The following is a 24456-nucleotide window of genomic DNA, read 5'->3' as shown; positions in this document are numbered from 1 at the left end:
AAAATAAATGAAGTCAAGAAGAACAGGAAGATTTTAGATAATTTAATGTATAAGAGATGTGCAGCAGATCCGGAAAACTAAATTCAAATGTGCCCAGTTCAAGCACCTGAATTCCCAATGGTCTCCTTGACCAATCCCAAGGCCTCTCTCCTCATGTACAGCCCTTCTCTGCTTCTGTCCCGCTTCCCACCCCAAAGCTGTGAACACTGCAAGCAGCAATGTTTAGCAAAACACAGGCTCTAGTACATGTGTCTTTGAAATTACAAAGGATCAATGTGGAGAACTGTGAAAATGTCGAATTTAAGTGTATTTGAGAGCTGGATATAGTCATATGCACATCATATACATATACCCAGGGCAATAAAATAAAGAGAGAGCTAATATTTAATTCAACCTTTTAGTACCTAAGAGATTCCTTTCAGTATTGATCTCTTAAACTAACATTTAGAATGTTAGAAGACAAAGACCATTAGCCAGTTGAAAAACGTTAGCTTTCATTCTGTCATGCACACACACACAAGAGGACTATATAACACAGAAAAGAACCAAAGAAGCTAAATCTAGCAGACTTTTTAAAAAGGCTTTGCAGCAACCTGTTTGAGTTGTGCGTCATGTACATTTACTATACGAACCCTGCCAGATCTTCTACTCAGGGACTGTGATCCATATAAGTCTCCATCATACCCATTTGTCTGTGTCAAGGAAGAAAAGGAGAGAAGCTGGTATCAGTACACAAACGAAGAGACAGGGACAGGTTGGCAAGAAGAATTAGCCAGGCACAGACTGAGCTCTTGGAGTGGAGTGGATGGACATGCCCAGCAGAGCACGTGTCCCAGCAGGCGCCCCACTGGCTCCATGCTTCTGAGCTGTAGCTCAGGAGAAGCCAGCCCTGTCCGGGAGTCAAAGCTGTCCTCTTAGTATCACTGGAGCCTACAAGGCACTCACTCAGGGATGGAAGCAGTGCCACGTCTTCGTGGAGTGAGTCGCACTTGCGTTCCAGTTTTGTGGTGGTACTGCGCGAATCCCAGCCTTTGAGAAGCCTGAATGCCAGCCAAGCAGGCTAATGCCTCCATCTGAGTCAACTAGTTTTCAGCTCTTGGTTCGCCATGACACCCTTAAAACCACAGCTCATTATGAAGCTGTGTTCAGAAGATTCAAAGACAGCGGTCTACTCAATTCGTAATTAAATGCAAACGTTCATCATGGAAAATCTAATCTATAATATGAGGCTTTCATTCATCCAGTTTTCCTACTTTTTCAAAGTGAAATCTGAGGACGTATTTCATAATTTGTTCTCCAGGAAAAAAAAGAGAGAATGATTAAGAGTGTGTCTGTCTCCCTTTTCCTCCCAAGTCCTTGTCAAAGTTTGCTTGGGCTTCTACACCTGCTCTCATTCACCTATAAGGAAATTTCTGCTGCTTCAGGATGAGAACTGTCAGGTGTCAGGGACACAGCCAGCTCTCGAGTTGGAAAAAGGAGGCACAGCGGCTAAAAGTGGAAGGACATGCCCGGGGTCACACGTGAGTCCAGACTCCAAGCAGAAGCTCCGTCATGTGGCCTAAAGCAAGTTACTTCATCCACTGGAACTTCCACTGCTGTGGCTGTGAAAACGTGCAGAGTCATAAATACTTTACAAGGCCCTTGTGGGGATTAAATCTGATTAAAACGAGTGATTAGATCAGGGCTGACTGTGAAGGATGTGCTGCCCAGATGGGGACGCGCCCAGCACAGAGGAAGGACCAGGATATGTTTCCTTGTTGGAAGGGTGGGGGTAGGCAGACATACTCTGCAGCTGTGATGCTGATGGACGATAAATACACGGATTTCCAGACATTATAAAGCCAGGGTCAGGAAACCTTGACTATAAAACTATGTATTTACTTGTGTTACAACTCAAAAGCAAGTCAATATGAGGTTTCCGAATGAGAAGGAGTATGCAGAAATCCTTCAAAAGTAAAATTTAAAACTATGAGTACATTAAAACATTTCTGAAATAAATTTGATAATAAAAAATCTTTGGAGGTTGGCAGACATTTTATTCAGCCTCCTTTTTTTCTCTTGCCTGATGAGATTATTGGAAATAATCTTAAATGTCAAGGACTTTACATTTCAGATCTCAATCTTATTCCTTTGATATCTGTTTAGAAACTAGTTTCTGGAAAAAAATTAATATAATATTGAAGGCTAGCATCAATCAATTTTAGGTGACTTTTACTTTGCTAATAAATAAGGAAGAAAACACACTGCATATATAAACCCTCTGGCTGTCCATTATTGCTTGTAACATACATACTGCTTTAGGTGAATTTTTCCTTTCCTCTTCTCTGTCTCCAGTCTAGCCTGCAGCAAGAAGCAGAGGGCGGGTGGGGGCTGAGAGGGCAAAGGCACTCCTCCAGTTGTCCCTGTCTACTCTGGCCTTCCATGAACATGCGGGAAAAACCCTTCTTTGGAAAGCTTTGCGGAATGAATATCCACACTTCTCTGTCGTAATGAAATTCTGTCGCAGAGAATGTATTCCTACAACATAGCCTCCACACAGAGATCTCACTGACAACATCTCTAGAAAGAATCTCTCTGACCTTCTTAGCGAACACACCACCTTTCTCCTCTTGGGTAGTTTTTCTGTGTTGACTTCAGGTTGGTGGGACCATTTTTAGTGGCATAAGAGGATAATAAGGAGAGTTGAAAATTAACTGTCACGACATTAGAACGAAAAGCCCACAGGAGGCATGTGTTCACCTAGCTTTGCTCTACAGAAATTTTTTTCAGCTCTCTTCACTGCACAGACCCCCTGCATCCTGGTCGCCCCTTAGACATCGGAATCCCCAGAGGCCTGGGAATATGCATCTTAACAAGTTCGGGTGAATCCTTCATACAGTAACATTGGGAAGCACTGCTCTTAAGAGAGAACAGAGTAAAGAGACATTTACCAATCTGCATTTTCTGGAAAAGGACGAGCAAGATACAAAAATAGATGCCCCATCAAAACCAATGAGTCTAATGGAACTTCTAATTAGTCATCTAATAACATGCAGTGCTGTCAAAGTATCAACCAATTCCACACATGACCATGCAAAAGGCAACTGTTATTAAATAGTTTTTTTAAAATTAATGTATATGTGTGTTTAGTTGGTTATTCATGTCTGACTCTTTGATCCCATGGACGGTAGCCCGCCAGGCTCCTCTGTCCATGGGATTTCCCAGGCAAAGAATATTGGAGTGGGTAGCCAGTCCCTTCTCCAGGGGATCTTCCCAACCTAAGGATTGAACTAGGGTCGCCTGCATTCCAGGCCGATACTTGACCATTTGTTTCTACCAAGTCAGAAGATAGAGCACCTTCAAGGGCATCAGAGATGGGAAACAAATAACGAAAGGCAAAATAAAAGCTCTGAAGCGCACTCGATGCACTCAGTTGTCTTTGAAGTGGAGAAGAGCCGCTCCACGGGGAGGCTCTGGGGACAAATGTCTGTGCAGATGAGCTGTGCTGTGCCCTGTTATCACCTTAAGGGTAAACATGTGTTTTAAAAATGGTAGTTTGCTAAATAATTTTTCAGCACAATGGGATGAATGAAGCACAAAATCCTTTTGGGAAAAAAATCCTTCAAGCAGAGAAGTGTATAATCCAATATAATTTCAGTGCTGAGTCACTTTAATGCTGAGTGTGATTAATGCTGGTGAGATTACATTTTTCTACCTTGAGTGTAATTTAAATGTATAGGTTTACAGAAAGCATAAGCTGCAGAAACTCTTCTAGACAGATGTCAGAAGGGAAATGCTGAATTTAAAGGCTTTATTTTGTTACTGGATTTGGGGTCTTTCTCAAAGAGCACTCTCTGGCCAAAGAGCCATCTGGGACATTTAATTTGAAAGGATACAGATTAGGAAATAATAAATTTTTCATTAGATAAAATGACTTTAAATTTAATCTGTTACAGGAAATGTAGAGGCTTGGGAATTCTTGATCTGATTTGGGGTTTCCTGCAAGAAGACCCCGTCTCTTCCATCTGGTGCCCACGGCTGTTACCCCAGAGCCTGGCAAACAGCGGTGCTCACAGGCTGCCCGGTGAGGGAGACGGTCAAGCGTCCACACCTGGACTCTGGACACCGGAGGAGGGGCAGAGCTGCAAGGAGGCTCTCGGAAGCACAGCTGCGGGCACGCCTGCCCTCTGGCCTCAGTCTCCAGGAAAGGACTGGAGGGGGGCACGTGTGTCTCTTCGCACAAAGATGAACTTGGCTTTTTAGACAAGCACCCACAATATTAGTGGACACACCACAGGTTATTATCTGCCAGGCCACACTATTCGGATCAGAGCACATCTCACCCAGGCGTAGGGGCCCCCGTACTCCAAGTCAGGCTGCGACTGTCGGAGGAAGGATGGAAGAGAAAAACAACAGAAGAGAGTTGCCCACAATCAGGTAAAAGCTAAGCATAATATAACAGAAACATAAAACAAAGCAATCTTGAAAATCTTAAAATTAATTTTCTTCATGACTTCTAGGATCTCATGTGCATTTACAAACGCAGTTACAGCAGCAGGGCAGCTGCCATAAAATGCATTAACGTTGAATAAAACCTCCATGGCAGACGTTGCTGTAATTCATGAAATCTGAAGCAGTTTGAACAATCCTGCTTCCTCCCCTACCTAGTGCCCGCCATTTACATTAGACAGAGCATCAGTAGATGCATCACTATCAATTTTTAAATAAAGAAAACTTAGACTTCTGATATCTAAATCCAGATTTTCTGAGGATGTCCATACAAACACTAGAAAAAAAAATTTCTTCCATTTTTAAGGGCTTATCATCACTGTGAATGGAATGAAGACGGCCTGTGTTTTGAGAAAGTCAGGAGATAAAAGATATGGTTTTTGAACTTTGCAAACTATAAAGATTTTCAAATATTAAAATATGTAAAACAGCAGAAATTGGTCCTACCCAGAGATGGACTGAGATGAGCTGCCCTCAGGGGGCAGTGGGGAGCCTTGCTCGCCCACCAACCTGGAGAGACCAGAGCTTCTGGGCCCCGGAGGGGCTTGAGGGGTGATGCTGTCACAAAGCCCTGGCTCTGAGCAGCCTCCTCAATTGCTCTGGGCTTTTTCTATATTGATAAAAATAAAAAAGTTTCACTCTTATTCCCAGGATCCAGGTTCTCAAGGTCTGTGGTTTTTATCTTTAAAATCTTTAAGCTATTCCTTTAGATCAAGAGCATTACGGGAACATACCCCTCGGCTAACGACAAACACCACCCACCACCAACTTTCCACTTTCTCCCCTCTCTTATTCAGTGTCCTAACTGTGGAGGTCCTCTAAAATTTTATATCCTAAAACAAACACACTTGATATCTTGGCAGAGACAGGTATCCAGCATAAAAGCTTAGCTCATTTCTGGTTAAAATCCTTAAAAATGAAATAAATGCTGTAAACAGCCAAACAGTAACGAATAGTACAATAGTTTTAAGGGGGCCAGGAAACCCTCTGAGAATCTTAAAGTGAACTGATTATTTTCCCAGAAAAATGCAAGTACATAAAAAATCTTGAATACAAGTTCAAGGAGTATCATAGATGGAAAACGCTGTTTTGATAGAGAGCTTTGAGCCCCCAAATAATCAGGTTTTGCTCTATTTCCATCAAAAGCTCCCTTGTGGACCTCCTCATGGTGTGGAGGCTAACGGTCATGTGAGTCCTGTGCTCACATGCTCACCCTCCTCCTCCTTGAAAAAGTATCCTCTTCACTTGGTTTTAAGGACCTGATCTCCTCCTGGGTCTGCTCAACAGCTGTGATTTCTGTCCCTTGACTACAGAGTCTATAAACTGAGTTCTACACTGATACTGTTTGCGTTACATGAATCTTACTTCCTCTTGGATGAATCATGTCACAGGACAGATGAGGAATTTACAAGTAGGTGGCTAAGGAGAAAGTTTCAAATAGAAAGGAAGCTCTTTGACTTCACTTTTAAACTGTAACTTTCTGGCAAGGTCACCATGTATCTGCTTTTGGCACTTTAAGGACAATGACCACTGCTAACACCAGAGCAACAATATACAGCCGTCCTTCAGCATCTGTCGGGGGGCGGTGGTCAGTTCCAGGACCCCCACAGACACCAGCATCTGCACATGCTCCAGTTCCTAGTTCAAAATTGCCTGGCTTTTGCACATAACCCATGCACACCCTCCTGTATACATTCAGTCATCTCTAGAGTCCCTACAACACCCAACACAATGTAAATGCTGTGTTGCTGTCGTTCAGACGCAAAGTCACAAAGTCATGTCTGACTCTTTGCTATGTGAATAGTTGTAAATACAATGTCAAATGCTATGTAAATAGTTGCCGGTGCGGCAAATTCAAGCTTTGCTTTTTTATAACTCTCTGGAAATTTTTCTCCTTGACTATTTTTAATCTCTGGTTGGTTGGATCATGCAGAACTTGGGGATAAGAAAGGCGAACTGTGATCACCTTTGTAGTTTTCTGTTATAAACAGCCGAATTAAATGCACATTTAGTGGGAATATAAGAAGGCTAGGAGTGATATCACAACTTAGTCGTCACAGTGATTAAAAGTGAGCCTTCTGCTCCATACAGCCCTTCAGTAAAATGAGAGGCTGTGTTGAGACTGAATTATTACCAGGGAGATGCAGCTTTAACCCAGTGGCAAATGACACTGACTCCGTGTCAGAGCAAATTCTAGGAGATGGTGAAGGACAGGGAAGCCTGGTGTGCTGCAGCCTATGGGGTCGCAAAGAGTCGGGCACGAATGAGCAACTGAACATCAACAAATGTCAATGACATGCTGAGTTTAACTCATTGAGTTGAAGAACCAATAAGCCAAACACATATTCTCTACGTAACTTCCCAAAGCACACCATGTTTTCAAGTATAATTAAGATTTTTGGAATGTTTAAGGAAGGATGTGTATTTCTGTTTATCAACCATCAAGCTGTCCGTGATGCAGAGATTTCATTACAGTTGATGAAAGGGAAGGCTGCCGAAGGCCCCGGGCTGGATAGATTCAACGTGCTCCAACTTTTTACCAGGCAGCCCACAGCAGCTTTCAAGGAGCCATGCAAAGCATCACTGCATAACAGCTACTTTAACTTGTAGTTACTTCACTGAGATTCCAACTGGATGGGAGCCTGCACTTCTGTAAGGACAGAATGTGTCTTCATGCTCCTCTCATCATACTAGCAACGAGACGACCCGATCTAAATGGGGCAGTTTGGTGACGTGGACCCAACATGAAAAAACGATAACTTCCACGTTGGGGAGAAAGACACAACGCATCAATCAACTCTCTGCATCGCAAAGAAACATCCCAACGTTGGACAGATGTTAAATAAGCATCTTGACAATGAACGAGGACTTTGAACGCAGGGGTGGGAGGGCACAGACCACGGACACAGACTGTACCATGCAAACCCAACCATCCTGGTTACTGACCCTCAGGCTTCCGCGGCTACCCACTGACATGCGCTCATCTTCATCAGACGCCTAGTGAAAGAAAGATGGAAACAACCGTGAGGAGATATGGTAACAGACATGAGACGCCCAGCTCTCAGAGGAGAGCAGCTGACCTGACACACGGCCGGGGGCAGGTCAGGCCCCTCTGAGAATCTCAGTGCCCATGAACCTGTGTGCTCCCCAAAAGGGCTCTGTTTGTGCAAAGTATCACAGGACTGTTTCTGGATAACATGGTTTTACATTAACTTCATTAAAGTGGTGTTGTTCACTTCGCTGGTTATGTACAAATATATAGCTTCATGCACATGACTGCAAATTATTCATGAGTATTCAACAGCAAAGAAAGCACTAAAACTGTAATGAACATATTAATACTCGTTAAAACATTCATAAATACTGAGGAAATTTTCAAAGTTTCCTCTCACCAAAGTCAAGTCAAAGTACTAAAAGCTGAGTTCACAGTCTTTGTATCGGTAATCGTATCAGTGTTAATTTCTTAGATATAGATATAGACACAGATCTGTAGACAGATATATATACTTATAGATAGGTGGGCGGATAGAGAGATAATTAATGTTATTTCAGCCACTAGAATAGCCAAGCAGACTTCAGCCGAAACGCCGAGGTAACAGAGGAAGACAGTACTAACCGACGTGTTTCTTCTGGATCTGTGAGAGTAGCGTTCACTGTCTTCCTACCAAAGCAATGAGGAGACAGCACAGAAAGGTTAGAGGCAGACAGGAGAAGCCCTAAGACCGTCCAACCGCGTCTCAATACAGTATTTCTGATATAAATGTCAAACAAATATTTACTTTGCTTAAAGGCCTCAATTAAACCACTGGGAGAAAATGTTTTCTTCTAAAGCAGGTGGGGGTGGAGGCTGGAACTTAAGCACACAAATCATTGGGATGTTTCATTCTGGCTTTAAAAACAAGCATGTGTTCGGTGAAAAGCAGGCTCTTTTTTTTTTTTCCTAATCGAATCTGGTGCATTTAAATCAACCTACTTTTGACATTCAAAACCTACTCACTTCTGTTCAGGAATCAGAGAAGAAACCATTTCTGCAAGAGATCCAACGTGGATGCCACCCTATCTACTACATTCACTGCATCCTAAGATGTTTCATTTTGCATCTGGACTTCTCTGAAGTCGAGGCATACCTTATAATCAAAGTTGCTCACAATTATAATTAGCATTTTCTTTCTCAGTGGCATATAAAACACTGACACCTCTTTTAACTGTGTCTTAAGATTTGTTAAATTTATACCTATGCCATATAAGCGTTAAAATGATGGTTACACATAACAGAGGTTGAAGTTAATTGTTTAAATAGAGGAATTGTGTGTTCTTTGTATATCAACAGCTGTTTTCTTTTATATTATACACAGATCTCTACGATGTAGGTAATTTTCTATTTCCTTGGATCATTTTATGTATAACGGACATTTAATGGGACAGCTGCATACTGGCTTGGTTCTCAAAGGCTGGAAGGATGCGATGATGTCTGTGAGGCCAGCAAGCAAGGTGACAAGGACAAGGAGAGGTGGGGGGCACTCGGGGGTGAACTGATGACCACTGGACGGCTCTCAGAGCCCACCCCCCTTCCAGAGCCTCCCACTGTGGGGCAACATCTCCGCCTGAAAGGCTTGTAAGGACGGGGGGTGGTATCGTGAAGGGCAGGCCAGCTCTTAAATGACGAAGTGCCGGGAGCCGGCATATTGCATATTGAGTGCATATTGCATATTGCATATTGAGTGCAGCACTTTCCACAGCATCATCTTTCAGGATCTGGAATAGCTCAACTGGAATTCTATCACTGCTGGGAGCCAGTGAGGAACTCCGCCCATGACAAAGGTCATGAGGAAGGAGGCTCGGCATACGCAAAGGTGGGATCGAGCCTCAGGAGTCCCCCATCTACCCCCAAAACCAGAGTCTGCCTACTTTCTGCTTTGAGCTTTCACCTACACCTCTGACTTTATGGGGGGCTGTCCCCCACTACCTCTCTGAAAAAAGAGTTAGCTTACAGCTCCAGTTAACGATTCCTGGGTGTGACAGTGTTTAACCTACAAACTCCTTTGGAAATCCTCTAGCCTGCCTGAATAGGTTTTTCCGGCCACATGTGATTGTTCAGAGCCTCCCAACCGTGAGAGGCAGGAGATGTTCTAAACTGTCTAAACACAGATTCTTTTGAGTAGTTAAAAGATTGATTAGAAATTGTATTGGTGAAGGGATTTTCACTTCTTGGGCCAATGTTTGCTGCTAAGTCTGCATATCCCTTACCTGCTGTGTCCCTGGCAGTGCATTGATTAATATAATTGGTGTAAGTAGTAGCTTTAATGTTTGTAACCTAGGACCCTTGAGTTAATTCTTTTTCTTGTTATAGCCCACCACACCTTTGCTCTGTAGGAATGCAACTTTATCTAATGCTTTTGGAGGGTGGCTCCTGGCCAATCACCTTTAGAGAAAAATAAGTTTTCTGAAGAAAGGGTCTTAAAATGTTAACAGGCCTCCGGGCCAGAAGATGATGCAAATCACCTAAGCTTTTGCATATGATAAGTCTGCAGGAAGAAAGCCTGGCTTGCTGCATGACTCTACCCCTTCCCCCATTATCCTCTATGCATAACTTAAGGTATAAAAACTACTTTGGAAAATAAAGTGCGGGCCTTGTTCACCGAAACTTGGTCTCACCATGTCGTTCTTTCTCTTACCTTCTGGCTGAATTATTCAGCCTCTTTTCTACACTGAATGTCCTCACTGAGCTATCCTTATTTCAGCCTCTTTTCTCTACTGAATTTCCTCACTGAGCTATCCTCATTCTATTACTCTTTATATCCTTAATTAACGTTTAATTAAGCAATTGTTTCCTGATCTTCGCCTACGTCGCCTCTCCTTCGAATACCCTGGATCAGCCGGGGCTGGTCCCCGGCAACGAAGAACAGATAAGTTGTGCCAGGAAACAGGGTGAGAAGATAAAGGAATTTTCTCCCCCAAGAACCATGGTTTCTCAGGGACAGTGCACGAGGTGAGCAGGGCCCAGCAGTGAAGGATAAAGTTCGGAAGGAGAGTGGCCGGGCAGCTGACTGCAATTGGGAATGGAGACCACACAGCACAATGCTTCCTCTGGCTTCCGGCTAGAGCTGCTGGCTAGGCCGGCCGGTCACAGGAAGGTTCTCACACTGGGGGGCCCTGGTCCGGCATGAGTGTCCCCATGCTAGCCTGGGGGGCTCCAGGAGCCAGCCGCCTCACCAGACGCCTGGCCGGACCTTTTCTAAGCAGCCTTCACAGGGGCTGTAAACAAGCAGACCAGATGCAAACATCCCCGGAAGGCAGCCTCTCAGTATTAAATTAGGGGGCAGCCAGGATCTAGCTATGCAATTACAGTGTGGGAGAATGAAATCACAGACCGTTTCAAGCTTTGAAAAATCATATTTGAGGCCTACCATCCATTGCTCGATGTCGCCCCATTTTGTATCCAGCCCATAATATTTCTGTAGACAGAAGGGAAAGAAGATGAGGCAAGAAGTGACACGCGCTCTGAGTAGGACACTGTTCCGACATGCATTTCCAAGCCCCAGGGTCAAGGGAACATGCCGAGGCAACAAGAGTTAGAACAGGCGGGGCTCTGCGGGGGGCTGCAGACCCCCACACCACCTGTGAGCCCAGGAAGATGACCCTCCCCACCTGGGAAGACAGGCCAGGACAAAGCATTGCTGGGGCGAGGGGGAGACCTCCGTAGAGACCAGGAATTTCAACAGCCCGGCAGCATGACGAGCCCCTCTGTCAAGCTGGCTGTGCCCTCAGAGAAAATGTACTGCAGCCATAAAACACTGTGTGTGTGTGTGTGTGCGCGCGCACACGTGTGCGTGTGCTCAGTGGCTCAGTCGTGTCCGGCTCTTTTCCACCCCTGTTTAAGAGAAGCCAAACTGGAGAGCCATTTCTCTGTTGCTACAACAGGGATGAGAAAACCAGAGGAAAGGGGCAGAAACCATGTCCTGAGCCCTAGATTTCTGATACACTTGCTCCAGCCATCTGATATCTATGCTAAATTTAGGCCCTCGAGAATTTCTGGGCTGTGGACGTCTTTATCATATGCTGCTAACGGCAAGATGGCCAAGCAGCCTGTTGTAGAAGAGGTCTTGATACAGGGAAAAAAAGCCAATATCTCCATGCTTTCACCTTGCCTATCTAAACTGCAGCTGCCCAAGTGAGAATTACAAAAGCAGATTCAGGATGGCTATTATTGTCGCCAAAATATAGCAATTCCCAATTTAGGTGGGAGCCCCGGTGGAGTCCCAAATAAAGGGGCTTTGCTTTTCTCCTCACTTTTCCCTTGATTTCCAATAAGAAAACCAAGAAACCACCATCTAAACCTTTGTATCGTATAACACAGAGACGATTTTCCTTTCGCACACAAAAAACTTAAAATCAGAGGGAAAATACCGCATGTGAGAAGTGCACGACAGCACTTGAAATGGTTTTACAATGACCCAAACAGGCTGCTGCTGTTATACTTGGCTTTATATTTGGTTTAGTTTCTGTTTATTTTGAAAGTCGGCCAGATTTAAAACATATGGCCCTTCAATGGTCTCGCCCCTTTCTCTTAGGAATGGTGGTAAGTAGAAAACGTGACGAAGAAAATTAGGAGAGAACTTATCAGTGCTTTAAAAATTCAACCAATATAGAACCTGAGCAGCTAAAGCACATGAGCCAAACACTTTTCTGTAAGTTCCTTCCCTTAGACTATAAATTGAGAAGGGAAATACTTCCCACAGTCATGTTTCAACAACAGCTTAAGTTAAACACAACTGCTTAAAGCTATTTTGCGTTCAAATCCTGCTAGCTCCGCTTTCACTGTCAAGCTCCATGTATAAAAGTTCGATGCCATCAACCCTCCTTTATCTCATGCCCTGACTACACAGATAGAAAATGTGGCTTTTAAAAAGGAATGGGCCTATAGAATCTGACAAAAAAGTAAATTCCAAAAGAGGTCCGCATTATCCGTTTTTCTATTTCTGTCTTTTCCTTTTTGGCCAATTCTATACCCGTATCAAATACTGCATTCTACCTGTCCCACTTTTTAGGACAAAAGTAAGAACCAGTATTTAAAATCTTCCGTTGAGTTCACAGGTGGCCTTATAAACAGCTGCGGTAACTCTAGCTACGTTTCCAAGCCATCGTGGGGAGAGGACGCCCCTGGAAAAGCACAGTTAAGGAGTCGTCCTGGTGTTAGTAGCAGGGGCGGCACAGCAAACTCTAGGAAGTGCACGACACCGCACACGCAGGCTGTGAGGAGCCGGTGAGCCATGCAGAGGGAAGCAAGAGCCAGACGGGTGCACACGTGCTTGACTTTCAGAAACAGCTTTGATTCAACACAAGAGAAACTGTGATGGAGACAGCCCACGGGCTGCCACCAAACCTTACTGCCTCCTCCCCCTGCGTCCCGGGTCATGTCTTTATGATAATAATGGACATCTGCTTTTCCGCTGAGGGCTCCCTGAGCTCCCTTTAGCTGTGTGTGCTGGGTGTGTGTGCTGGGTGTGCGTGCTGTGCTGTCGCCTCAGTCATGTCCGACTGTAGCCCTCCAGGCTCCTCTGTCCATGGAATTCTCCAGCCAAGAACACTGGAGTGGGTTGCTGTGCCCTCCTCCGGGGGATCTTTCCGACCCAGGGCTCGAACCCAGGTCTCTTGCATCTCCTGCATTGGCAGGTGGGTTCTTTACCACTAAGGGCCAGCTGGGCCGCCTGTACTGTGTGACACGTGACCATTCTGACAAGATTCTAACGGCGTATCCCTGGGAGTGAGGAGGAGATATTCTTGATCCAGCACCAGATGGGAATGAGTCAAGTAGAAACGACCAGAGAGGAGTCCCTGTCTAGGTTTTAGTTGACTGTGTCCTATTCCATCAGTTACCGTGACGGTTCCCAGCCTTGCCTTTCGCCTGTGAAATTCTGACCTGGATTCTCTATGTGTGGTTTCGAACTCTAGCCTCAGTATACAGTTCCAAGTGGACTCTGCAAAAACTAACAAAGTTCTAATAGATCTTGGCACCTTCTTAACTGGTTTCTTGACACTTTGGGGGATAATATTTATGCAGAGTGAGAGGGGCAGGGGGGAGGCAATGTGGAACTGCAGCTGGTAAAGGAATCCAGAAACAATTTTTTTTTTTTCAAAATTAACACTGCATTTAATATTCTTATAAAGTGCCAGGTGGCTCCCGGAGGGCTAGTGAAGGCTGAGGAGTCAAGTGCAGAAGGAAATGGAGATGTTACTCATTTTGTTTGTCTGGTGTACGCTTCTTAGAACTCTAAATCCTGGTGAACGGGCATTTTCATTGAATACCAAATGGAAATTTGGGAAATTGCTACTTGAGGCAATTTAGACTCTCCAGAGAAGGTTATGATTCTAAAGAAATCAGACGTGGCTCCGGGTTGGGGTCTAACCAGACAGCAGCCCCAGGAGCTGGAGACTCTGGAAATTTAAACACACTGATGTTCTGTGTTTAAAGGGCTTGCATTTTCTAACCCATGAGATTAGGTCACCTTGTTGATTTTCTTAGCTGCTCTCAAAGACAACTACAACTCTTCTTTATAAACTAAATATGTTTGTAAATAGGAAATTATTTCAATTCATTTATGGGAAAGACTCCCTGTGAACACTTTCCTATAAATTCCCAGGGAACCGTTCGCGCCTGCCTTCATTATTGCTGGATCAGGACTCACTGACTTGGTTGTTTTTATTTTCTGTAGCGGGACAGCTCAGCGCATTTATTTCTAAACCTCACTGCCTTTACAAAATACCCTTAGGAAACAGAGATGCATGGTAGCACTCTGAATATTAGGGATGGAAGGCAGGTGTGTTTTAAGCTACCGGGTTTTATTGTTATACCATCATTTTCTTTTTTTACTCAGTTTTAATTCAGTATGTAATAATCTCAACGTATAGTAACATGTACTGAAAATTTCAACACTTACTATTAATAATAAAATTACATGCAAGGATACTCTTTCTTTTCAAATGTCTGATTCTAAACGGTTTTCCAGACTCTAAAGTGTGATTTATTTTGTCTTAATTTTTTTCTTAAACAATTTTCCAATTTCTTGAGAAAAATGGAGATAGAAAAAGCATTCAGTACACAGACGTGTGTGCTGACGGCTGCTTTTCGTGGGGGCTGATGTGAACACCTAAGCATTCGTGCTCAAACCAATTCACGAATATGACAGTAAAAGAAGCAGTAAGAACTTTAATGAGTTCTCAATCAAAGGCGTTATTTCTGAAAGGCGACCAGGTCCTTGGCAAGGGAAAAAGAGTACATGCAAATCAGAAAATAAATATGGAAGAGCCTACCTTTTGAACCTGATAGATCTTCAGAGAAGGGCAAAAGAAATCGGGAAAGAAACACAAAATCCAATTACAGAAGTAGAAAAATCAGAAAGAAAGGTTCTATAAGGACCTAGAAATATGAATAAAAGCCATATTGAAACAAAGCAAAAACCGGTAAAACGGGAATGAAAAAAACTCTCTTGTAGTCTCATCGAAATAATCAGTAATTTCATAACAGATCTTACATTCTATTTTAGTTACGTTGATGAAATACAGGCACGTCCACACAAGTCTATGAGAATCCTGTTATTAGTCTAATGCAAAAGTTTGTGTTAACTAATACCACTAATGGGAAAAAGAACTTCATCCTCAATATAAAATTTCTTTTCACATGACCAAAGTGTAGCAAAGAAGTACAGAAATTTAATTGGAAAGTCAGCTGGTCAGATTCACAAAGAGTTAGGAAACATTCTTTCATGTTTGGATTCATGCAGATACAAATCAGGAAAACTTCCACCAAACAGACTGATCGCGAGGATATAATTGAAACACATTTTGAAACGCTTATTATCATACTGGGACATACTAGCTTGCTCTAGAGGTTTCTCCTAATTTTGTAGTAATCCCTAGGTAAGACTGAGATGCCTATTCCATCACTCATTCACTCATTCATTCTTTATTCACCCAACAAAACTGCCGAGCATGGCCCAAGGCATTGCTACAGCTCTAAGTCTTCAGACCCCACGCTTCCAGTCCTACAGAGGTGAGCAGATGTCAATATACCCAGCACCTGTACTGCATTAGATGTTAGTCTCCAACAGAAATGTTGATCAGGTCAGTAACAACAAGAGACACGCCCTGATCATCAGATCACCTGATCATCACACCAGAATTTTTTTCCCATTAGTTTAGGCTCTCAGACAGAGTTGAAGTTTCACTCAGATTTCCCAAAGAACATCTGCATATTCTCCCTAATAAATCCATTAAGAAGGAGCTCATAGTTCTCTGAGATAGCCCCAAAGCACAGCCACGCAGTCGGTTCTCAGCATCCGCAGGGGTGAAGAGAACCTCTGAACCATTCAGCTGCAAGGCTGGGGCTGCCTGCACCACCAGGATGGATCACCAGCCTGCTCCCAGCCCCCGTGTCCGCAGGGTCTGCTAGGCCTTGCTGACAGACCCAGCTCCTCCAGCACCAGAGGGGGGACACTCGGCTCACCTCTGCTCTGTGTGCACTCTCCACGCTGGCCTTGGAGGGGCCCAGGCACCAGCGTGGCTTCATGCACCACCCACCTCCAACACCTTCCAGTGGTGTCGTCAGCTTCCTGCTCTCATGAGCCTCCAGGGACCTCACTGCTCTCCAGGCATTCACAGGCTCCGTTCGCCTGCTGCCAAGCCCACCTCCGTGTCAAGGAAGGCCTTTGCCCTGCTCAGAAGCAGCGGTGTGGTGGCTCGCCACCACACGGAAGGAGGGATCGTGTTTCTCAATTTTTATACTGAAATACCAATGCTACAGGTTAAACACCGGTCTTCCAAAGCATATTCATTTCCACTTCATCAACAACTTAAAATGCCAGTGCTGACAGATTGTGTAACACAGATTGTGGGGCTGGATCTAATTATAGGCAGGCCCAGAGACGTGATATGCGAAGGGGAGACCCAGGAGTATGCCTGCATGCCATCCTCGCTACTAAAAGCAGGGCCCCAAACCTGAAAGCCGTCTGCCTCCTCTCTCCAGATGGGCACACCTGTGCACACCCCGCAGCCCTGGACTTGGGTCACGCTAAGAATCAGCCAGACCAACAGCTACTGTTCGTGTCTCTCTAGCACACGGGCGGACACCACGGTCTGTTCTGCGTTCCCATGACGTGCCCCGAATCAGCACCAAGGGAAAAAAACTGGTTTTTCAAGGTGTGCTTCCGCTTGTGAACCGCTGAGGATTACGTGGGTGTTTGCACTCCCGTGCTGCATGAGTGCCAGCGTGCGCCCTGCTGGTGTTAATCCCGAGGTCAACACACTGGTGAGGCCCTTTGTTGCCACCGGTGATGACACGCCTGCTTTGGAGGCAGAGGGTGAGGATTACAGGCTCTGCAGCTTTTTCGGTTCTAGGTTTGAATCTTGGCTCGGCCACCTTCTTGGCTTCTGTCTAATTAAGGCCTGCTTTCCTCATCTGTCAGTAAAACCCGGATAGACCCTGTTCCCAACGGTGAGGGCACCCAAGCCCAGCACCGCCACATTCCAGGCGGCTCCGGGAGGTCCCTGCCGACCCCCTGCCCCACCCCAGTCCGCTTTGACTATTAATACATATCCACGTATTTTATCTTAAACCTTCCAAATCCCTTAGTTGAGGAACTAGACAGAAACGGTCCGTGGCAATGCTCTCCTGCCCCAAGGACACTGGATTTATGCGCGCGAAGCTGTCCTTGGTGTGAGTGAGCGCTCGTAGGCTCACAGGTTGAATACAAACCTTGGGCCGAGCCAGGGCCCCTGTCCGCGCTCCAGCCTCCGCCATCCAGCTCTCTGCCCACAGCCTCCTTGCCCGCCCTGCCTTTCTCCACCAGCAGCTTCTTCACTCGGTGTCCACACTCGCTGTGCTGACAAGAGTTAGTTCCTCTGCTTCCTCCCTGACACATGCAAGGCCCCACACTCAGGGTGTCTTTCTGCACCCAGATAATTCACAGTGTGGGGCGTGGTCGCCAGGCATGTGGTCTGACCCTGAGAAAGGCGTGCGTTCAGCAGAGAAGACACCGTCACAGTCTCCTTGGCCTGTCCCTGAGCTCATGGCAGGGAGAAGGGTCCCACAGAGGAGACCCACACAGGGCTCATTTAAAAAGGTGACGTTTACCTAAGGTACCTTCCAGGCAGTGAAGGTGAGCTTTCCTCTGGGTCCTCACGCTCAGACCCACCCACCCTGGAAACCCGTTCCCATGTCTGAAAGCGTCCCTGAGGGGACTGAATGCTAAGAACCCCCTGGTCAGTGCACCACTTTCGTGCAAGACCTTCCCCGGAACCTGAGTCACAACAATGCCGTTTCACCCCGTGACCACGTATGTGTCTCTACTGTAAGAATACAGAGTTTCTGTACAAACTGCTACATAAAGAATGGATAAACAAGGCCCTACTGTGTACCACAGGGAGCTATAATCAGATCCTATGATAAATCACTATGGGGAAAAAAGACAAAAAAGAATATATAGGTAAAACAGAATCACCTTGCCATATAGCAGAGGTTTAATACAATGTTATTAATCAACTATACCTCAATAAAATTAAAAAATTTTTTTTGAAATTCTAATGGCATCTATTAACCAACGGCACTTGTGTGTCTGACCGAGGGAGGCAAACTGTGGCATTTTTAAATCAGATTTCCCAGGTTTTAATCAAATTTCTCTGCAAAGCCTGAGGTCCTTAGTAGTCACCAGACACCCGAGGGCAGGCCACGCCACACAGCAGCTGGGCCAGGTTGCTCAAGTCCTCGGGCTCCTCTGTCCTGGGAGCGCTGTGCTGGCGGGGGTGGGCTGGGGGAAGACTCCACAAGGTCACTCCCCTGCTGACACCCAATGCCCATTTAATGATACCGAGATCGAATGGCCCGGACGCAGTTTCCCATCTTTGGGTAGCAGCTGCAGTTCTGCAGCTCGAGGTACTGCAACTGCAGTGCAGGAGTTCAGCAAGAGATCACTTTGCAGAATTAACGTGGAACGGAAGGGGACTTCCCTTGACTCAAAAGAGAAAGGGGTGCTTTGCTTTTAAAGGAGGCACTTCACATAATTTCTTACTTAGCTTAATTCCTCTTAACCTTTATTTTCTAAAACAAGAACTTCTGCCAAAGAACTTTGTGAATAACATGCTGCTCATATGATTCAGCAGGGGCTAGCCAAAAAAGTTCGTCTGGGAGCGCCCAGGAAAACTGGGACGAACTTTCTGGACAGCCTAATATATATTTAATTCAGTTCTGCCCATAATTAAGGATAGAATATATTATAATCTGGAGGACAGATATGTACACACATACTATTTAACTCACTTTAATCTTGATTTGGTAGAAATTTTCCCTTTGTGTTCTTGGTGAGAGTAACTTTCTCTTACTTTGTGAGACAAATGGTAAAATGATTTCCACCACGGAAACCAAAGGGAATCCTCCTTTCAGGTTCAAGGTCATCTTTCCCGAGTCCAGTGGTTCAGGTAGAGGGGACAGCCACAGGCCGCCAAAAACACTTACTACCAGCAGAGGAGGGTGCAGTGTGGATACTCAGTCAGAGGCGGAGAAACCAGGATGGGGCAACAAAACACTGTGGAAAATTCTTCTTACAGCCCTTTTAAGGCCTTAATATAAAAAGACTGGGGGCTGGAGGAGAAGCAGGGGAAGCAGACGAAGGAACGAGCCACCACTCCTGCTGGAGGCTGGGGAACGCAGCCCCTGCCCCAGGAACTGATGAAGCCGCGGCACTAACCCCTGAACGTCCCTGCCGTGGGTTCCCAAAGCACAGGGAAGGGGCTCCCGGTGTCCTGCACTCAGGGTGTGCAAGGAGTTACTACGTGAACAGCAACATTCTGAACAGACATCAGCACCAGGCAGTCCGAACAATCAATCCGTCACTTAAAATCTCTGACTCGGGGAACTGCCTGGGGGTCCGGTGGCTGGGACTCAGCACTCTCACTGGCGGGGCCTGAGTTCGTCCCTGGTTGGGGAACTGAAGTCTCATAAACTGCGGAGCGGCCGATAAAGAATAAAGAATAAAATTAAATCTAAAACAAATAAATAAAATCCCTAACCTAAAAACCGAGGTGGCCTCCAATGCGTACGCTTTATGTCCGTCTAGTGCCGGCTCTTGGTGTCAGGGTGATTCCTAAAGCCCAGGTGACGTGTCTCAGACAGACAGGTGACAAAGGCCCACAGACAACGAGGTCTACGCCTCCTCTCCACCTCCCAGTGCAAGTACTCCTCCCTGAAGCGTCTCCTGAAAACGCCTCTTGGAATGCACTTTAACAACTACTCTGGGCCAGGTCCAGTCCCCAGAGTTGTTTACAGAAGAATATGAGTCAGGCTCCCACCCTCGCCCTTAACCAGCCTCATGGCAGGGGAGGGGCTGCAGGTAACCCCAGCATTAAGCAGTTTCAGCTCAACTGCAGAGTTCAAATAACTAACTTGAGAATTCAGGAGGCTCTATTTCCATTTTTTAAAATGGTAAATGTGATTCTAGGTGGGAGAGGCACTGAGAAAATGTCAGACCCATGCTTCTCCAAGTAAATCAAAAGAAAAGCCCCCAAATTAAAATACTAAATTAATTCTAGAGGCAAAATATCATAAAAGCGAGAACTTACTTACAATCCTATTTGTATTTCCAACAAGGAGGGAGGGCGTGGTTGATCTACCTTCAAATATTTGTTTAGTCTTTGTCTGCATGTAAACACAGGACAAGTGATGCCCAAGAAACGTGGCTGCTGCCCTACTGCGGGCTCACTTCCCAGCATCCCTGCTGGCCTGGGGGGTGGCCCTTCTCTCAGGGACATCACACCCTCCTTGGCGGCTTTCAGCTTTCCACCACTGGGACCCAGGTATGACTCCCCTAACTAAGCCCCCGGGCTTGAGTTTCTAGTGACCTCCAACCTGCTTTCGCAGCCACACGCAAGAGGTTTCCTCCTCAAGTTCAGACCTGTCCACGCCCCTCCCCTGAGTTCACTCAGAGCGGCTGACCCTGCAGGCAGCGGGAAGGGGCGAGAGTGAGCGTGAGGGACTCACCCCCACGGGGAATGTGACGTTGGGAACCTGGCAGAAACTGCAGTTTCACAAGAGGCTGGAAATCCAGTTTTATCTGAAGCCTGACGAATTTTAAAACACTGGTTCAACTTAGAAAATGTGACTACGTGAACCAGACCAGACTCTGTACGAAAATCCGCTGTGAGAAGGCATCTGGCCCCCTCTCCAATACAACAATGTTCAAATCTTCCCAACAGAGAGAGCCCTCCGGGGGGGCCTGGCGTGGCTGCTCCCGAGACCCCCAGAGGCCGAGGCCCACAGGAGAAGGCGGAGCCTCTGGAGAGGGACTCCTTCACCCACCACGTGAGCTTTAAGGTCAGGGGAAAGCCCACCCCTCAAGCTGCGAGTGAGAGAGCCCTCATGCCGCCCACGTGGCTTCTGGCTCCGGCTCGAGGTGGTGAAAGAAAGCAGCAAACAGCATTAACGGGTGTGTAAACACCACGCTGTCCACTTCCCAGGAGGGCCATGTCCCCCCCTGGCCATTTCATCCGGCGTTTATTCTGTTCCCTGTATCACTTAACGGGGCTTCAGGTCTCATGAAACCTATTACAAAGTGTAAAAACCGCAAGGGAAGTATTTTTAAACAGGACTGTTTGGGTAGCCTCAAAAAATAATAATCTGTTCTTTCACGTTTTAATTCAGAGGATGGGAACTGTGGCTCCACAGTTGGAAGCAGCATCTCCTGGTTCCTTTAGGCCGGGAGGCTGGTCCAGTGTGATCCACGCGGGCAAGTGCGCTGTGCGGATCGGACGGGTCGAGTGTCCAGGACGCCGCGCCTGGCCTGACCAGGACCAGAATCACAGGAGGGACAGGGCCTGGAAGGGACCCTCCTGGGGGCCCACTGACCAGCCCAGCCTTACCTCCTTCTGCTGCCGCTCCAGCTCCTTCATCCTGATCTCTCGGGCCTCCGCACGGGCCGCACGCTTCGCCGCCAACCTGGCCTCCGCCTGCAACAGACCCAGAGACTGTGTTAGCAGACAGACCAGCGGCTCCTTTCCAGGCTCCGGTCAACCATGGTGCTCTGGTTCGGAGGTTACCAAACACACAGTAACACAGACCCGTACGTGTTAAAGAGGGCCCAGGAATTACAATACTTTCAGTAGTCAGGATTGCTCACTCTGCTAAAGGCCAAGCAGGCGCTGTTCTGAGGGCTTCACACACATTAAGCTGTGGGCTCATCATAGCAGCCTTGTTGCAACGATCATGTTATCACACCCAGTTAACAAGTAAGAGACCTAGGGCACAGAGAGGGCAATGGGCCCAAGGTCACACAGCCCGTCAAGTGGCAGGACTGGGCGGTCTGCATTCCTCTGGAGGGATGACAGATTAATGCAAGAACAGAGCATCAGAGCTGGACAAGACCCTGGGGTCACCAGTTCAAGTGCTCCCTGTACAGAGCAGGGAGCAGAGACCTGGAGAGGCCACCAGACCCATCCAAGGTCACGGGGCTGGGACTCTGCCCCTGCTTCCCAGAACTCTAGTCTGGTCACCCCTCGCTGTTCCCTGCTGCCTCCAGGCTCAGCACTGGAGCCTGGGCAAGCCCCACCTTCTCTCAAAGCATCTCAGACCAGAGCTGAGTGGCTCCAGCTGTTTAGAAAGGTTACATTAAAACAAAACCCGACTCCATTTAACTACTAGTCAACTTGCAGCTGATTTCGCACGCAATATTCTATTTAAAAACTTTCAAAAATGCTTGACCAAGACTAACCAATGCCGTGGGACCTGGTGCTTGAACCCTGTTTCCTGTTCTACAAATCTCGAGCTTATGCACTGCTGCAGGTGATAAACCGGCCCAGTGAGCTAAATGGTGCAGAGGTGCCAGGATCCAGGTTTCCTGCTGTTAAAACAAATCCGTTTTCCTTTCCACTTAAATTTTTATGGGAATTCACTTGTAATGCTTCCAACAGTTCTGACCCAGCTTTCACTGTTCCTTAGATCATCCTAAAATGAGGCCACTGAGACGGCCAGCATGCTTCTGGTGTGGTCACTGTGTCTGGCTAGCTGTGAGGCGGCCTGAGTCCTCTTGTCCAATTTTGAGGGCGGGGCACCCTGTACCCCAAACTCCCATCAGGATGGTGGGTCCTGATGTCTACGACGCCCCTCACTTCCACCCTATAATTATACTGCATGTGTGTGTGTGTTAGTTGCTCAGTTCTGTCCGACTCTTTGCGACCCCATGGACTGCAGGCTGCCAGGCTCCTCTGTCCATGGGAGTCTCCAGGCAAGAATACTAGAGTGGACTGCCATTTCTTTCTCCAAATTATATTGCATAGCGCTACAAATTCATCTTCTTTCTAAATTCTAATCTAAGTTGAAAACTGGCCTTAGTTGGCCTGCCGCAGTTTGGCTGGCTAATGTCTTTACAAGGAATTTATTCTATAACCTGCTTTGTTCATGTGGTTTCTTGATCAACCAACCCAAGCCCAAGTCCTTCAAATCAATGGTGTCAAGAATCAAGCTCCATCAGAACTTTGATACCTCGTTGCCATTTTCAGCTTTCTAAACCATGTTACACTGTGTGATGAGCCAAACTGGAGAGCCGGGGTGTCGTGCGGTGGGGGGAAGGATGGGGGGAGGTCCAACAGACTGGCCCCTGGCCACGCGGAGTCCCGACAGCCCCGTGGACGGGCCAGCAAGAGATCTGCACTCACGCTGAGCGCAGTGGCCTCAGAGCCCTGCCTGGGGAGCCGTGGGCTCCAGATCTGTAGGCTCAGGGTCCACACCAGTGGGGAACCAGGCAGTCAGAGTCCCTCAGCTTGGGAGGAGGGCAGTTGGGAAAAGCAGAAAGAAAGCCAAGGAGGAAGAGAAGGGGGATGAGGAGTGAGGATGTAAGAAAGAGCCCAGGGGCTGGAGAAGGAGGGGCTGCTGGCGGGGGACAGCGAGAGAGGTGAGCGGCGGGCAGGACTCCAGGTGGTCCCTGAGATGCCCGTCACCGATGTACACGCTGCACACATGCCTTGCCCCTGAGTGTGGGCAGAGCGCTGTCCAACGGGTGTCACCCTGGGGCTGGGTTACACCACGCTGCAGAGACAATTGCCCCGGTGAGCAAGATCCCCTCAACTGCAGACTTGAGTTCTGTGTGGGCCTGACCTCACCAGGGGAGGCCTGGAAAGGTGGGTCTAGAGATCAGAGTCTCCTGCCCATGAGGGGCCACGCGACAAGGAGTGTGGGGGCCTCTGAGAGCTGAGCGTGGCCCCAGCGGATGGGAATGCGGCACCCCGGTCCCACACCAGCAGGACGAGACCACCACCAACACCCATGGGAGCTGGGCTCAGGACCCTGCGCTCCAGAAAAGACTGAGCCCAGCCAACACCCTGACTGCAGCCTGTTTGATACCCTGAGCAGAGGACCTGGGAGGCTGCGGCCAGACTCCTGACCCTCAGAATCTGTGAGCTGAAAAACGTGTGCTGTTCCAGGCTGCCATGTTTGTGGGCACTGGTTACACAGCAGTGGAGAACTGGCCCAAGTGGGTGAGGGCTGGATGACTCCTGCTCACACAGCGTGGGAGCCTTTGTGATCAAAGGGAGCCCAAGCCCTTGGTCGCCCAGCTCCTCCCTGGCCTGTCTGTCCTGCCCTGCTTGGGACAGGAGCAATGATCCTCAAAGGGACCTGTCTGAGCAGGTAGCCCCCACCTCCTGGGGTGACCTCCCCATCAGACTGGCAGGTCTCCCAAATCATGGCCCATCATCAGACCCTGGCTACTCTGGCGGGTCACCCTCCCCCCAGGAAAGGGCCCGCCCCCTCTCTGGTCCTTACATCCATCCAGCCTGTCTGTCCCGTCCATGATCTGAGGGACCTGGGCCTGTATTGCTAAAGGGACCACATGGATGAACCAAGTCCTAGGACAAACTCCCTGCTAGGATACCAAGCTAATCAACCTTGCGGACACGTCAACACGGCCACGCTTCACCTTAGATCAGAAG

General features: G+C 47.1%; 1 protein-coding gene across 49 annotated transcripts in view; it reads right to left on the bottom strand.

Annotated features, from left to right (window-relative positions):
• The window catches only part of LRRFIP1 (LRR binding FLII interacting protein 1), a 161687-nt gene that overhangs the window by 51849 nt on the left and 85382 nt on the right, over positions 1-24456 (bottom strand). For 13 of the 49 annotated variants that reach the window (XM_027538063.1, XM_027538064.1, XM_027538013.1 and 10 more), the window contains exons 2-8: positions 21394-21480; positions 14800-14817; positions 10896-10943; positions 8105-8149; positions 7435-7485; positions 4323-4361; positions 633-692 (exon numbers count right to left, since the gene is read on the bottom strand). In XM_027538063.1, coding sequence (XP_027393864.1) covers positions 633-692; positions 4323-4361; positions 7435-7485; positions 8105-8149; positions 10896-10943; positions 14800-14817; positions 21394-21480 — 348 coding nt within the window. The remainder of the gene's footprint in view (positions 1-632; positions 693-4322; positions 4362-7434; positions 7486-8104; positions 8150-10895; positions 10944-14799; positions 14818-21393; positions 21481-24456) is intronic. The other 36 variants (XM_027538022.1, XM_027538042.1, XM_027538032.1 and 33 more) reach the window with 9 other exon arrangements.

Source organism: Bos indicus x Bos taurus, chromosome 3 (assembly GCF_003369695.1).
Source record: "Bos indicus x Bos taurus breed Angus x Brahman F1 hybrid chromosome 3, Bos_hybrid_MaternalHap_v2.0, whole genome shotgun sequence".
NCBI lineage: Eukaryota > Metazoa > Chordata > Mammalia > Artiodactyla > Bovidae > Bos > Bos indicus x Bos taurus.
Note: the sequence above shows the minus strand (reverse complement) of the source record. Positions and strands in the feature narration are given on the sequence as shown.